This window comes from Magnusiomyces paraingens (genome assembly GCF_902498895.1).
Source record: "Magnusiomyces paraingens strain CBS 517.90 genome assembly, contig: contig3, whole genome shotgun sequence".
Taxonomy (NCBI): Eukaryota; Fungi; Ascomycota; class Dipodascomycetes; order Dipodascales; family Dipodascaceae; genus Magnusiomyces; species Magnusiomyces paraingens.
The window spans coordinates 4,410,224-4,423,944 of record NW_022474069.1 but is presented as its reverse complement, the minus strand read 5'-3'; the positions used below and the strand labels follow the sequence as shown (position 1 = coordinate 4,423,944).

Sequence of the window (13,721 nt, the reverse complement as noted above, 5' to 3'; positions counted from 1 at the left end):
ATCTCCTATCATTGTCAGAGCAAGAGTCATTAGAGAAAAGAGAAAGAAAGAAAGAAAGAAAAAAATCATGGGGATTTATTTTTAACAATCGAACAAACTAAAAGCAAGAAGCAGCCATGAAGTATTATCATGATAAAAAAAAAAAGATGCAACCTCCAGAGTAAAATAAATAAATAAATAAATAAATAAATAAATAAATAAATAAATAAATATAATGGGCACGCGAGCATTTTGAAAAGGCTTAAAAAATAAAAATAAAATTAAATATCCTCTTCTTTTTTTTTTCACATTCAAATCTAATAACAACTTCGAAAGGACCAATGGTGTGTGTGAATTAAAAAACGTGTATGATGCAACCAAGTAACTAGGATGCGCATGAGTCCCGCGGGACATTCGGATCTTAAAGAAGTAAAAGTGATGGTTATTCTTTTTTTTTTTTTTTACACGAAAGAAAAAAAGTTAATGTATACCATGGTGAAGAAATAAAATGATTTATCTTATCAGAAATACAAAAAAAAAAAACAAAAAAATAGTACTTACACTTGTTTGTTTGTTTGTTTTTATTCAAGGGTTATAGAATTATATAACATCAGCATCTGCGCTATCCTTCTTGTCCATACTATATATTTTTTCATTTTGATAATAAACTTTTAATTTTGGCTTCAACATTGCATCTCCAACAGCCCGAAAATAAGTCCTGATGCCAGCTTACGAGGAACAGGGGGTTAAAATAACCAAACCTTCCCAACCTATCTCCACTTGTCTTCATCAACGCTGTAATTGTATTTCTTAATCCCTCCAAGCAGAGATAAAGCTTACAATCTCTTGTAAGCCAGTTAAACTGTTTAAGAGAGTCGACATGTCCATCTCTGGAGATATCCGTTTCAGTCCTTTTCTTTCCTCTTTAAGCAAAGGACACTCAACTAAAATGTGATGAACTGTTTCCAGCTCTCCACATTTGCAGTTGTAACTATCCTTTTCAATTCCAAACTTTTTAAACCATGCGCCAAAGTTGCCATGGCCTGTGCGAAACTGAGTAATATTACTCAAGATCCTTCGACTATCTTTCTTCATGATCACTCCCGTAACCATTTTGGAAAGATTATCAGTACATTTCGACTCCACTGTGATATTATGATACCACAGATCCTTACTGCTGTTCCAATACATTTCTTGTCATTCTTCCATTGCTTGTTTTTTCAAAATTCCAATCGTCTGATTTTGTTGTTGTTTCAGTGTAAGAGGTTCAACCCTCTTGCATTTTCGTTTTTCATCCTTTTTAATCATATAGTCTCTATCATCTTTCGCCAACATGTAAAGCGTGGTTAGCTTTGCAATTGGAGATTTCAATCAATGTTAACAAATGACCATTAATAGGATTAGTTTTGCTAATATTTAGGTGTAAACGAATAGCTTTTCGTGCCACCATAAATTTTAGCCTAATACTATATGGCATAATACCAGCTTCCTTTTGTAGTACCGCAATAGGAGTTGTGCGATAAGCACCAACAATTCTTCTTAAAGCCATATTCTGCATTACTTCCAACTTGTGGATTTCTCCTTTCAAAATTTTGTGATGCCAAATTTCTAAGCCATATTCGACAATTGGTCTCACGCAAGCAATATACAGTGATCTGACTGCAGACCCTCGCATACCTTTTTGCACGCCACCAAGATGCCAAATAGCACCAACAGCTTTTCTTGCTTTATTGATTTTATTCAAAATATGAGATTTAAAATCAAGCAGATTGTTCAAAGTAATTCCAAGCAATTTAACTTCCTTCTGGGGTTCACGAAGTTCTCCATTAGGTAAAGTAAGTTGCACTTTCTCATCTTTAGGTTTCACATTTTTTGTAAAATGAATAAAACCCAATTTATCACCCAAATCAATTTTGGTCATTCTTGATTTAGCCCAATTACAACATTTTTCTAATATGTTGCTTAAGCTTTTGGTATTTTCTTCAATTTTACCTTCAACGGTAATAGTCACATCATCAATAAAGCCAAAAGGAGTTCCACCCCATTCTTTAATTAGTACTTACACCAGGTACCCAATAATTTCTTAAATTTGAATAAGACTAGTAAATTAATTTATAATCTTAACATTATAAATCACGTGCCTTGCTAGCTCAATCGGTAGAGCGTGAGACTCTTACTAAAGTGTCATCTCAAGGTTGGGGGTTCGAGCCCCCCGTAGGGCTGATAACATTTTTTTTAATTTTATTATTATTATTTTTTTTATCTTCAAAATTTAGATTTAAATCGCATTACAAGCTTAGCTTTCACTTGCATTTTATGGTTTATTAGTTTTGTTACAACTCTTTGCTGGCCACTTTGGTAACTTTGTTTCCTTCCCCCTTTTTTTTTTTTTTTTTTTGCACCTGCCAAAAGGCTTGTCTGTCAACTTCCTTCTAAAACTCCCTCCTCCTCCCCCCTTGATTTCAATCCAAGTTTCTTCAATTAATATAATTCTCACAGAATCCTTACAACTACCAAAAAAAAAACCAAAAACCAAAAAAAAAAAAAAAAAAAAAATTAAACAAAAACCAAAATAATAATATTATAAAAAATGACTACCTTTTTTGATACCCTCAAGCTTTCCTTCAAGGATGTCCCTATCACAGCCGACGGCAAGATCCCTACTGCAGAGTTTCTTGATGCGGCTCAGTCGCTCGTGACACTGTTTGACATTCTCGGTTCCAGCGCTTTTGTGCCTGTACAAAATGACATGAATGGCAATATCAAAAAGATCCGCGAGTACCTTTTGGCAAACCCTGTCGCTGCTGCCACTCTCCAAGACCTTATTCTTTCTGAAAAGGACACTAAGAAAAAAACTGCTACTCAAGGCCTGCTGTGGCTTACTCGCGGCCTCGCTTTCACCGCTCTTGCTCTGCGCAATAACATTAACGATCCCTCCCAGGAGCTCACTGTTTCTTTTACAGACTCTTACTCAAAGACTCTTTCTAAGTATCACAACTTTGTGGTCCGTGGTATCTTTTCTCTTGCCATGAAGGCATGCCCTTATCGCAAAGATTTTTACATCAAGCTTGCCAGTGGCTCCACTGACCCCGTGCTTCTGCAGCGTGTTGCCGAGCTGCTTGATGAGTGGGTAGCTGCTCTTGAAAAGATTGTGGAGATCATTGAAAAGTTCTTTGAGTCAGGTAATTACGGCAAGGGCTTGTAAGGATCTCAATTGAGCAGATGTGTGTCTTTTTGATGATTAGAAATTACAGGAGTTTTTTTTTTTTTTTTCTTAAAAACAAAATAAAACGTATATCGTATATATTTATATAATTATAAAGGGGATACTACTAGAAAACATAGGACTTGACACTTGAAAAAAAAAACTTGAGTTAAATTATCACATGATATCTGACTAATGGCTTATTTAATTTTTTTTTTTTTTTTCACTGCCACCTTAAATCCAATTTCTCTCTGTTCTCCCAATCGCCACCAAAAAAAGCCTCGAAATCTTACGCCTCTTATAGAGATTTTGCTCAACCTTTCTTTCTTTCTTTCTTTCTTTCTTTCTTTTTTTTTTTTTTTTTCATTCTTTCTTCATTAACCAAAAATACTTTCCACCCCACCTTAATTACTCAAATCCTCCTTCAATGGCTCTTTTTACACCACCGCCAATTCCTAGCTCTTCGTCTTCTTCGTCCTCTTCCTCTGGCCGATCGGCCTCAGGGTCCTCTTCGGATTCTGCTTCTCAACAGCAACCACCTGCAGACCCCGCCACACGCTATCCAAATCCATCTTTTGGTCTCAACATTTGGGGACCTCTAGTCCCAGCATCGGACTGCCGCGAGTGTCTTTATACCCTTTCATTTTTACAAATTGCTGGAGGTCTATTCCTTTGGTGGGTCCCAGCAAAAGGTGCTTTTACTCCCCAATACCAATATCGACAACAACCTTATACACCCCCCACCCCTACAACATCTCCAACGGGCCAAGCTGTCCCCCCATCATTCACACAATACGCCCCTTATGATGGCCGTAAAGGACCAACTGGTTCCGCATTTTCTTCTTCATCTTCTGCATTTTCCTACGGCCAACGCCCATTATCAGGTGCCGCCCTTTGGCGTAACCGTTTCATCCGCGCTTCCAGCATCTTCTCCGGCGCATACCTCATGTTTTTTGCAGGCCTCGAGCTGGTACGTCTTCAATTACCATATGACCCTTGGGCTGATGATGCTGCTCAAGCTCGCAGGCGTGCTAATGATAAAATTGTTGCTGCCGGTGGCCAAAATGTCTCGTCCTGGTTTGGTCCCAGAGGTTACCGTGCTGTTGAATACCGCGAATGGAAACGAAGAGTTGATGAGAATCTGGAAAGCCGTGGATTGCGATTTTACAATAAACCTTTGGGTACTACAGCTACCTCTCAACAGCAACAGCAACAGCAACAGCAACAACAACAGGATGAAATTCCTCTGGAAATTGAGCAAAGCGGCTTTAAAAAAATTACAGTGCGTGAGGGTATTCGAATGAAAAATAGACAGCGTGCCCAAGAACTTCTCGATGTGATTGAAGAATTTGAAAATCTCCAGCGTGAACGTGGAGAGAATAATGACAATGATGATTTTTACGATGAGTTTACTAGCGAAGCTGGTCTTGCATCCCCGGCACCAGAAAAAAAGAACCCATCCAAACCAAAAATACCATCCGTCACCAATGGCCCAATACATTTCAATGATCAAACCCAATTGAGTATGGAAGAAGAGGCGGAGTTGGAGGAACAACTTCAAGCACTGGCTCCACGTGATCCAGACGATTGTGACGAAACAGCCGTCATGAATTCGTGGCAAAACTTTGGCATCCAGAATATGGTTTACTATCGAGCCATCATCCATCACGCAGAGCCATGGGCCCGCCAATTTTCTTACGACCAAGCAATTAATGATGAAGAAGAAGAAGAAAAAGAAGAAAAAGAAGAAAAAGAAGAGAAAGATGATGATTCTGGAAAGGATAACAATAAAGATGACGACAAAAATAGTACTAGCAAGCATGACATCATAATCATTGGGAGTGATGAAGCCTCGGATTCTAAAGGTATCGAAGAAAAGCTTCTCACTGAAATTGTCAACAAGGAAATTGAACAACAACGCAAGGACCATCCCGATGGTGTTGTTGATTATCCCAAATTCGTAGAGATTCTTAAAAACACCCTAGAGCGTTACAATTATACGGTTTCTAATCAGGATAAAGATGAATCTATTACCACTAAGGACAATGGTGATGGTGATAGTGATGATGATGGATATGACTACTTTGTTCCTGAAAAAAAAAACAACAATGATGACGAAAAAGATCTCGATGATGATCTTAAAATTAAGTTTGATAATGATAATAAGCCTCCTAAAAGTTGATAGATTTTATTAATTTTTTTTTAAAGACAAATTTTTTTTTTTTTTTTTTTTTTTTGCAAAATGTACATAGAAGACTGAATTGAAGCTTATTAATTAAAAAAAATACTTCAAAATAAATTTCCCATCAAAAATTTTTTTTTTGACTGACCTCAACATAATCACCACAATGGGAGCCATTCCAAAGGTAGCGACCATCGATCCAATCCTTTACATATTTGGGCCTTCATCTCATCCTAACTCCATCCGATCTACAAAGGCCTTATACAAAAAACTTCATCCAACATCCCCAACATCTCCCTCAAAACCTAGGAAACATGTTTCTGAGGTCCTTGCTCTCTACCGGGCTATGCAACGCGCTGCTGCACGAACCATGGACCCCGTTTTTCGCCATTTCTTGCGGCAACACATTTGGGAGTCCTTTCTTGTCAACGCAGATGAGCCTAGTGACAACATAGTCCGTGGGCTTATTGCTCGAGCACATCCTCATCTTACCACGCTCCAGGATGCAGCTATCCGACGCCCTTACTTGAAATTACAAAGCCTCGATCCCAAACTGAGATTTGTCCGACCCACACCCCCTATCAAAAATGAAAACCCCAAGGCCGTAGATGAGGTTATTGAATACTGTATAGCACGTATAAACATTGAAGAAGGCCCGTTACGCCCAGCTCTAGGTGGCGTTACTAGACTGGCCGTCAAAGAATACCCTCAGGGCAAGTCCCCAGCATATACCCTGCGTACTCTTCACGCACCTCCACGCAAAGAAGTTTCAACCTTCCGCGAGTATACAGATTCGTTAGAGCGTGCTAATCGTTTGCGGAATTATCAGCATGCTTCGGGTTTACGTGCACTTCTATATAAATCACAGCCTCCAAAGAATGCCGCCGATAATAAAGATATTGCCCCCCCGCCTAAGCTCAATGACGGGGACATTCCACATGCATATTTCCGCTTCCTTGCTGCTTACAACCCTGCGCAAAATAGACTCCCAGCACAGGCTCGCACAGCAGCTGGCGCAAGTACTGACCCATACCCGGAAGGCACAGTGTCAGGTGCAAGCTTACCCCGTGCACGCGAGCGCACTATTGTCCGAGAAACAATTAAAACTGTGTTACATTCAGTCATCACGGCTCCAGGTGCCAGTCCCATTGACCACAGAGTCATGCGGTACCTTGTTCACTCTCAGCTGGACCGGTTATCGAGAAATGAAGCTTGTGCATGGACTGCGGTGAGCAAATCGTTGCCAATATATCGACCAACTATTAAAACGGTAGATAAAATGACAGAAAAAAATAAAGACTCGAAAGAATTGCCAAAACCATCATTGGTCTTGCCTTCAATTGCACAAGCACTTCCGGGCTCATCTAAAGAGGAACAGTTTGTCTGGGATGGCAGCAAAGTAAAGATTTCTCAATTCAAGTCGCTCCGTTTCTACAAGCGCCGGATCCTAGATGTGATGGAAAAGTCTTATAGCATCATTGAAGATGATCTTGGAAATTTCCAGTTTGTTCTTCCTCCACCTGCACGTATCCGCTATTCCAAGCGTGCTTAGGATTCATCATATCCATTTGTACATAATCATTAATATTAAAATATTCTATGAAAATTCTGCTCTACATGCTCTTGCTCTTGCTCTTGCTCTTCCAACATTATCTTATAAACTTCCGTTCTCTTTATCATCGTCTCCCATTTCCTCATCCATCTCTTCGTACTCTTCACCATCAATGTCAAAGAAAATGTACCGTCGTTGATCCCGCTCAAGCAAGCATCCAACGCGCCGGCCAAGTGCTCCATTCACCGCAAACTGTGCAGGCACAAACCCGCGTTCCACCATCTGTGCACGCTTCCCCTCATCATCAGCCTCTTCAAACTCGTTAAACACTTTAGTTTCAGCAGTCCCAGGTTTACTTGACATCCCGGACTCTTCATCTTCTTCCTCCCGAGGGAACTCCCGCGACCGCTTAATTTCCACAGGTACAAGATCCACCCCTTCAGCACCATTTTTTGCTTCCAAATCCTTGCTCTCAACTTCCATATAAAACAAATCACGATAACAAAACGAAATCATGGTTGCGCGGGGCTTTGCGTCATCATCATCGTCTTTTCCATCAGTCACAACAAGTACCATCACATCTTCATCATCAATAAACTCAACTTGTTCCACTCGCTGAACCATTCCTTCCATAGAAACATCCACACGGATTGCTTCCATCTTATTACCCCCAATTAATGTTTTGATTACCATAACTTCACACTGCCGGGTCTCATATTGCACCATAATGTAACACCACCGTTTTGAAGGTTCATTTTCATTACTGCTCGGCTCTAAAACACTTCGTACACAGACAACTGTTCCACCAAGAACCTGAACCGGAATAACCTTTACCTGGTCCCGCATCGCTTTCTTTACCTTTTCAAAAACTTGCCCAGTAGTCCCGTACAGCTCCTCAAACATGCCTTCCAAGCTTTTGGGTTCATCCGCTGCTGTTTGGCCAAATGGTGGCACTTGCTCAATTACAGGAAGATGAATGTTAATGTACTCGGCCACCTTGACTGTCTGTGCAACTCGCGGGCCCTCGCCAGGATTTTCTTTAAGTGGTGTTTTGGTAACCTGTTCATACAAAATGTCAATCCAATTGGCATATGACCGAAACAATACAAACTCAGCATTCATGTCCCACATGTAGTTGTTGACTTCCCGCATTAAAGTTGAAACTTGCTCAACTGCTTTGTCCAGCAGCGCAGCATCCAAGTTAAGCATTTCGCCACGCTCTTCCCATCTTGCCACACCTCGAATATGACTATACAAAAGTATCAGTCGCTCGCAACAGGGTAAAACATGAACAAATAACCTTCGTCGGACCGCCTCATATCCATGCAAACAATCCTTACGCCACCGCTTAAGACCCTTTTCTTTGACGCTCTGCGTCATCCAGGGGACAATATGTTTTGCAGGAATACCCGTAACTAGGGAGTCAATTAATGCAGGCATCACAAGCTCGAACAAAGCTATGGAGGGTGTAGGAGCTACTGCAATCAACTCCTTATAAAAGGCTGAGTGTGCATCAACCATTGATTTGATTTCACCTTGAACAGCGTAAATTTCAGTTCGTAGATACTCCAATAGCGCACAAACTTGTGTAGGTATTAAAGTGCCATCACAAAGGTAAAGCCCATAGCGTTTAAAAAAATCAAGACTTATCGAATACAGCGATTGTGTACCGTCTTGGGCTTTGGTCAAGACCACTGATTCTTGAGGAATTCCAGGGAACGGCGCAATGGTAGTAATCTCAGCATCAGTTCCAACACTAACCGATCCAATATTAAAAGTTCCAAACAAACTTATGCTTAAATTCCCTGTCTTATCTCCACAGAATATAACGCTCATTTCAAAATTATCGGTATCTTGCTTAGAGTGGATTATTTCCTCCAATACTGATCTTGTGGCATACATGGTATCGTACTGTCGCTGCTGCTGCTGCTGTTGCTGTTGTGTTGGTCCACCGCTTGCCACCATTGGACTTAATGACAGCTTGGGCAAGTGTCTGAGAGGACTTGTTGCTGCGTTGACCAGCTTCTTAAATGGAGAAGCTGTCAAAACGTCTTCGCTGAATCTAAAAGTCGACCAGGAAACACTCACATATGTATGTTTATGGTGTACTGTGAACATGAGCTTCCCGGTATTACTGCTGTACACTTTACACCCACCTTCGCGTAGAGCTACAACAAACATGCGGCCCGTTTCGTTCCAAGAAATAGCAACGGGATTCAGAACAGTCGCGCCCTTTTTTGATGTAGGTACGGAGGCCCAAACTTGCTGACCCGATAATCGATAAAAGGCCAAACCGGAATGCCCAGTGCTTGTTTTTGTTTCTTCATTTTCACTATTTTCATCGCTTTTACTTTGGGGCACATACGATAGCGCAACCATGTCGATTGTTGGACACCATGCCATAAAGGTTGTACTAATACGTGCCGGAAGCACACCCGTTCCAATTGAAGCAAAATCTGTGACCAGCACAACCGATCCTGCATCATCGCCATCAAAATTCCCGCTTTGATGGCTTACTAGCGAGTGCCGTTGGCTGGATCGCCGTATCGGAACACTATTCATGTTTTGTTTGTTGGTGGTAAAAGCCCCTTTCCTGGTGGTGTTATGCTTAAAAAATAAAAAAAAAAACCAAGAGCTGTCACAAATTTTTTTTCTCAATTTCCTACTTCACCACCCTAAAATGTTTAAACACAAAGCTCAGGTATAAATAATTCTTCTTCATCTAGTCATTTTTATCTAACAAAAATTTTAGATCAAACCGTATTCGAACCTTAAGAGTTCTGCGCGGCGCCAGTTGTTGCAATCGATTTGTGTCTACTATTCCCTTGACGAATCGCAACTTTTGCCCGAAACTAAACATGAGTTGCTGCCCAAGGAAATTCGCCACGCACGCGCCATGCTTCACACAACAAACCAGAAGATTATCATTTATTCTGACGAAGACTTGAAACCTCTGTGGTTTAAGTTTGAAAGTAGCGGAATTCTTATCCCTACGATGTTAACACTTTGGCGTTGCCCCTATCTGGCCAAAGGTCGAATCATCTACACCCCGCTGCATGTTTTGGAAATTATTCAAGGCGGTGCTGATCTCATGATTCCCGGTTGCTTTGCACCATACCCAGATCTTCACAAGGGTGATGTGGTTGTGTATTGCTCCATCCCAGAGCAAATTCCCATTGGTGTAGGTCTTGTACTTGTTAGCGAGACGAAATCACTTGAAAGAAGCATGAAGGGCAAGGCCGCACAGACGGTTCATACGTTGGGAGATACCCTCGTTTCCGCTTATAAAAATGAGCTAGCCATTACCCCGGAGTTAGCATTTGATTATAGCCTACCTTATGGTGCCCAAGCTGAAGACTTGACTACTAAGGTTGCAGAATTATCTACAGAGGATCAGGAACAGGCTGAAGAATCAGAGCAAAATCAACAAAATGGGGAAGAAAATTTTGAAAAGAAACAACCCGAAGAACAGTCAGCTGGAGACGAACTAGATCAAGAACAAGTACAAGAGCAAACAGAAATACAAGAGTCTACGGAAGATGCTGAAAGTGACGGCGAGGGAGAAAAATTGTCAACCGCTGAAGTGGATGAAGTGTTTAAAACTGCTTTACTCCAAACAGTTTTTAAATCAATTGATGACGGTGCTATCATCCAAACACCAATCTCTGCATCTCAACTTTTGGGAAGCCACGTTCTAGTTAACCTTCCATTGACACCACTTCAACAACAACATTTGCAATTATCAATCAAGAAGACCTCATGGAAAAAAGCCACCAAGTTTTTCAAGGCAATGGAAAAAGAAGGGCTTCTTAAAACTAAAGATCACAAGGATGATTTGATGATTGTATCCCTTGCAGGACTGGAACACCCACTATTGCAAAAGTATGAGCCATATGAGGTGGTTAAAAAGAAAAAGACCGGCCCTTCACAACCTACAACACCCAAGAGTGATGGCCAACTCGTCGCAATTGAATTGTGGAAACCTCATTCTGCTGCCGTCCCCTTTTTTAATGTGTGTGCGGCCAAAGCACCGGAAAAGTTTTCTGGTGGTCTTTACTACGACACTGACGGACTTAAGATAAGACTTGTTTGGTACATAAACCAACAAAAGTTAGTAAACCCTAAGGACAAGAAGACTATTATAGCAGATGACATACTTGTTGGTGCGTTTGGATTGCCTAAACAGGCTGCACTTAATGATGCGCTGCGTGTCGTGGGCCGTGACAAGATTGTAACCATGCTACAAAAACAGTGCACACCATTTCACATTATTTACGATCCCAAGGATCCTGTGCTGCAACAGTTTAAAGATGCCAAGGGTGCGCTGGCAGCTGAAGACGTTGCGCGTGCGCTCAAGCCGGCCAAAGGTGGCGTGCCACACATTGTCGTTGCAACAGAACGCCGTGGTGGCAACAAGACAGTGACTACAGTGACTGGCCTTGAGGCGTTTGGCATTGATGCTGTTGATTTTGCTGAAGAACTTCGCAAGGCGTGCGCAGGTTCAACTTCAGTAAATAACGTGAAGCAGGGCGCAAATGAAATTAAAAGTGTACTGGTACAAGGACCTCAAGTCAAGGCGGTGGAGACATCACTACAAAAGCGTGGGGTGCGTCCTACTTGGATCACAGTCAATGACAAGGTTGGCGGTGGCAAGAAGGGAAAGAAATGAATAATTTATACGGTGTTAATATAGTTTAATTACAGTTTCTATTTGGCTAAAACTATCGTGATTTTGATTTCCAATACTTCAAGGGTCATAAGTTACTCCTACCACTACTTAGTTTATTTGATTGATACTTCAATTGATTAAATAATCTTGACAGTTGTTCGGGCTTCTTTCAAAAAAAAAAAAAAAAAAAAAAAAAAAAACCTTGGCTAACCTCTACTGACCCTGATTCAAATAAAAAATAGAGAATCGTTACTACACAACTTAAACTTGTCAAAAATATATGGTTCAAAAAAGATCCATGAAAAACTGAACCTTATGTGGTTGTTGAGCGAGAAATAATAACTCCATCATGGGCCGATAATGATTTGATCAAGTAGTAAAATAGTTTAGCGTAGTAATTTAGTCTATACCGAAAAATGATTTATTAAAATGATAAAACAAAAAACTATTTAGTTGAATAAGGAGTGGATCCTGAAGTGTATGCAATTGGGGTGTCTTCCTTGGAATCTTCTTCAGGAATAGATTCTTCTTCTTTGCCCGTTGATTTGTATTCCTTGACAACTCGTAACAGGCCCATGGTCATTACTATGAGAATAGGTCCGAGAAGTGGCATGTATACTGCAATCTTATGCTCCTGTGGAAAGTACATTTGTTGAACCATCATTTTTTCAAAAAAGGCATTGTGTGCAGCTTGCATAGCAGCGGCAGCAGAGTGGACTGCCGATGGCCAAAATCGCTGAGAATTTAAGCTAACAAGAGTCAAGACAATGCTTGTAACGGCGTTAACAACGTTTGTTTGAACCGATTTTGGAATTGCAATCTCTGGAAGAGACTGTGAGAGACGTGTTAACGATCCAAGAGATGATGCTGCGGAAAAAAGGGAGCGCAGGGCAAATGCACGTGAAAGAATATCAATACGAAAAAGCGGAGAAGATACCGGATTATGTGGTGCACCGAGAAGCGAAAAAAGCTGTGCTGTGAAAATCTCCAGAATTGGTTCCAAGTCTTCGGTTGACAGACGGACTGGAAGGCTTTTGCTATTGTAGATGACGACACCACCCCATTGAGGGATTATAAAAGAGTTTGATGGAGAATTTTCAACTAGAAGAGGGGAATGATTGGCTGAAGGGACGTAAAGGATGAAGTTTATAGAAGGGTATGAGTAAATTGATGAAAGAGACCAATCAGCAAAGTTGACAAAGGTCGAGAGATCGTCTTGGGTAAAAAAGTAATGCGTGATGTTGGAATCAATCACTTGTTTTGGCGGGCTAGTGAGAGTCGAATAAAATTGGACCTGGGTATCAATAGAGAAATTAGCGACACGGGCTGAGAGCTCACGCTCAAGAGGTGCAAAGTAGCTCGCAAGTGCTGGTGCGATATCCCAAGCAACATCTTCGCCTCCTTCCACAAAAAGCGAAAAGGTAATATGATAGTTTGTAGAGTGGGCAGCTGCTAGACCTTGACCCGGAGGTTCGCGGCGGCGAACAAGATCCACATACTGATCAATCTCATCACCGAAAATATTGATGAGTTCAACGGCTAGCAATTCCGGCAAATCACCAGCGGCCAGAGATTGCTCGGAGTAAGATACAAGGATCTCGCGTGCGTAGGGTGATACTCGAGACTCCTCAACACCATTTGTAGGGACCAACTGCACAAGAGATGCACTTTCAGCGTCCCAATATTCACCGCTCATGTCTAATAGTTGCTGGAGCTGAGAAAATGTAATGTTGTCTGTAGAGTATCCTTTGGGAACTGGAAGAGGGTGAAGGGAAAGGTCCCATCCAGGATTAGTGGGAACACCAAGTTTTTTCAAGTGTTGATCAATTATAAGCTGAGTGGCACTGACAATGTCTGGTAACATGGGACCTGCTGAGTGAACAAACACTGGGACTTTAACATCAACAAGAGATCCGAGCCGCTCGTCATATGTAGACATTTGGGTATAATTGAGAGGAGCGCGGTAGATAGAAGTCGTTTTATACCAGAGGGGAATGCCCAAAAGTAAAACAAATAGCAAAAAAGACCCAACAACAGCTCGCCGCAGCAAAATTGCGGGCCGCGATTCTAGTGGCAGAATGCTGGGCTTCATTTGGTGGTGGTCGTGTTATTGTGTGTGCTGGAATGTTGGTGG

The 13,721-nt window shown here is 41.3% G+C and overlaps 7 protein-coding genes across 7 annotated transcripts; 4 read left to right on the top strand and 3 right to left on the bottom strand.

The window, feature by feature from the left end:
* Nucleotides 1–1,297: 1,297 nt before the first annotated feature.
* On the bottom strand, nucleotides 1,298–1,900 carry SAPINGB_P004657 (uncharacterized protein; the record flags this gene model as incomplete). Its single annotated transcript, XM_031999372.1, has 1 exon — nucleotides 1,298–1,900. One exon carries the CDS (start codon nucleotides 1,898–1,900, stop codon nucleotides 1,298–1,300), a length of 603 nt encoding a protein of 200 aa, XP_031855263.1.
* Nucleotides 1,901–2,569: 669 nt separating this feature from the next.
* On the top strand, nucleotides 2,570–3,184 carry SAPINGB_P004656 (uncharacterized protein; the record flags this gene model as incomplete). The annotated part of the gene is made up of 1 exon (XM_031999371.1): nucleotides 2,570–3,184. The coding sequence occupies one exon, from the start codon at nucleotides 2,570–2,572 to the stop codon at nucleotides 3,182–3,184; it is 615 nt and encodes a 204-aa protein (XP_031855262.1).
* Nucleotides 3,185–3,611: 427 nt separating this feature from the next.
* Nucleotides 3,612–5,366, top strand: SAPINGB_P004655 (uncharacterized protein; the record flags this gene model as incomplete). Its single annotated transcript, XM_031999370.1, has 1 exon — nucleotides 3,612–5,366. One exon carries the CDS (start codon nucleotides 3,612–3,614, stop codon nucleotides 5,364–5,366), a length of 1,755 nt encoding a protein of 584 aa, XP_031855261.1.
* Nucleotides 5,367–5,532: 166 nt separating this feature from the next.
* Nucleotides 5,533–6,918, top strand: SAPINGB_P004654 (uncharacterized protein; the record flags this gene model as incomplete). The annotated part of the gene is made up of 1 exon (XM_031999369.1): nucleotides 5,533–6,918. One exon carries the CDS (start codon nucleotides 5,533–5,535, stop codon nucleotides 6,916–6,918), a length of 1,386 nt encoding a protein of 461 aa, XP_031855260.1.
* Nucleotides 6,919–7,020: 102 nt separating this feature from the next.
* Nucleotides 7,021–9,480, bottom strand: SAPINGB_P004653 (uncharacterized protein; the record flags this gene model as incomplete). Its single annotated transcript, XM_031999368.1, has 1 exon — nucleotides 7,021–9,480. The coding sequence occupies one exon, from the start codon at nucleotides 9,478–9,480 to the stop codon at nucleotides 7,021–7,023; it is 2,460 nt and encodes an 819-aa protein (XP_031855259.1).
* Nucleotides 9,481–9,598: 118 nt separating this feature from the next.
* Nucleotides 9,599–11,587, top strand: SAPINGB_P004652 (uncharacterized protein; the record flags this gene model as incomplete). The annotated part of the gene is made up of 2 exons (XM_031999367.1): nucleotides 9,599–9,619; nucleotides 9,671–11,587. The coding sequence occupies 2 exons, from the start codon at nucleotides 9,599–9,601 to the stop codon at nucleotides 11,585–11,587; spliced, it is 1,938 nt and encodes a 645-aa protein (XP_031855258.1).
* Nucleotides 11,588–12,032: 445 nt separating this feature from the next.
* SAPINGB_P004651 (uncharacterized protein) lies at nucleotides 12,033–13,679 on the bottom strand (the record flags this gene model as incomplete). Its single annotated transcript, XM_031999366.1, has 1 exon — nucleotides 12,033–13,679. The coding sequence occupies one exon, from the start codon at nucleotides 13,677–13,679 to the stop codon at nucleotides 12,033–12,035; it is 1,647 nt and encodes a 548-aa protein (XP_031855257.1).
* Nucleotides 13,680–13,721: the final 42 nt, after the last annotated feature.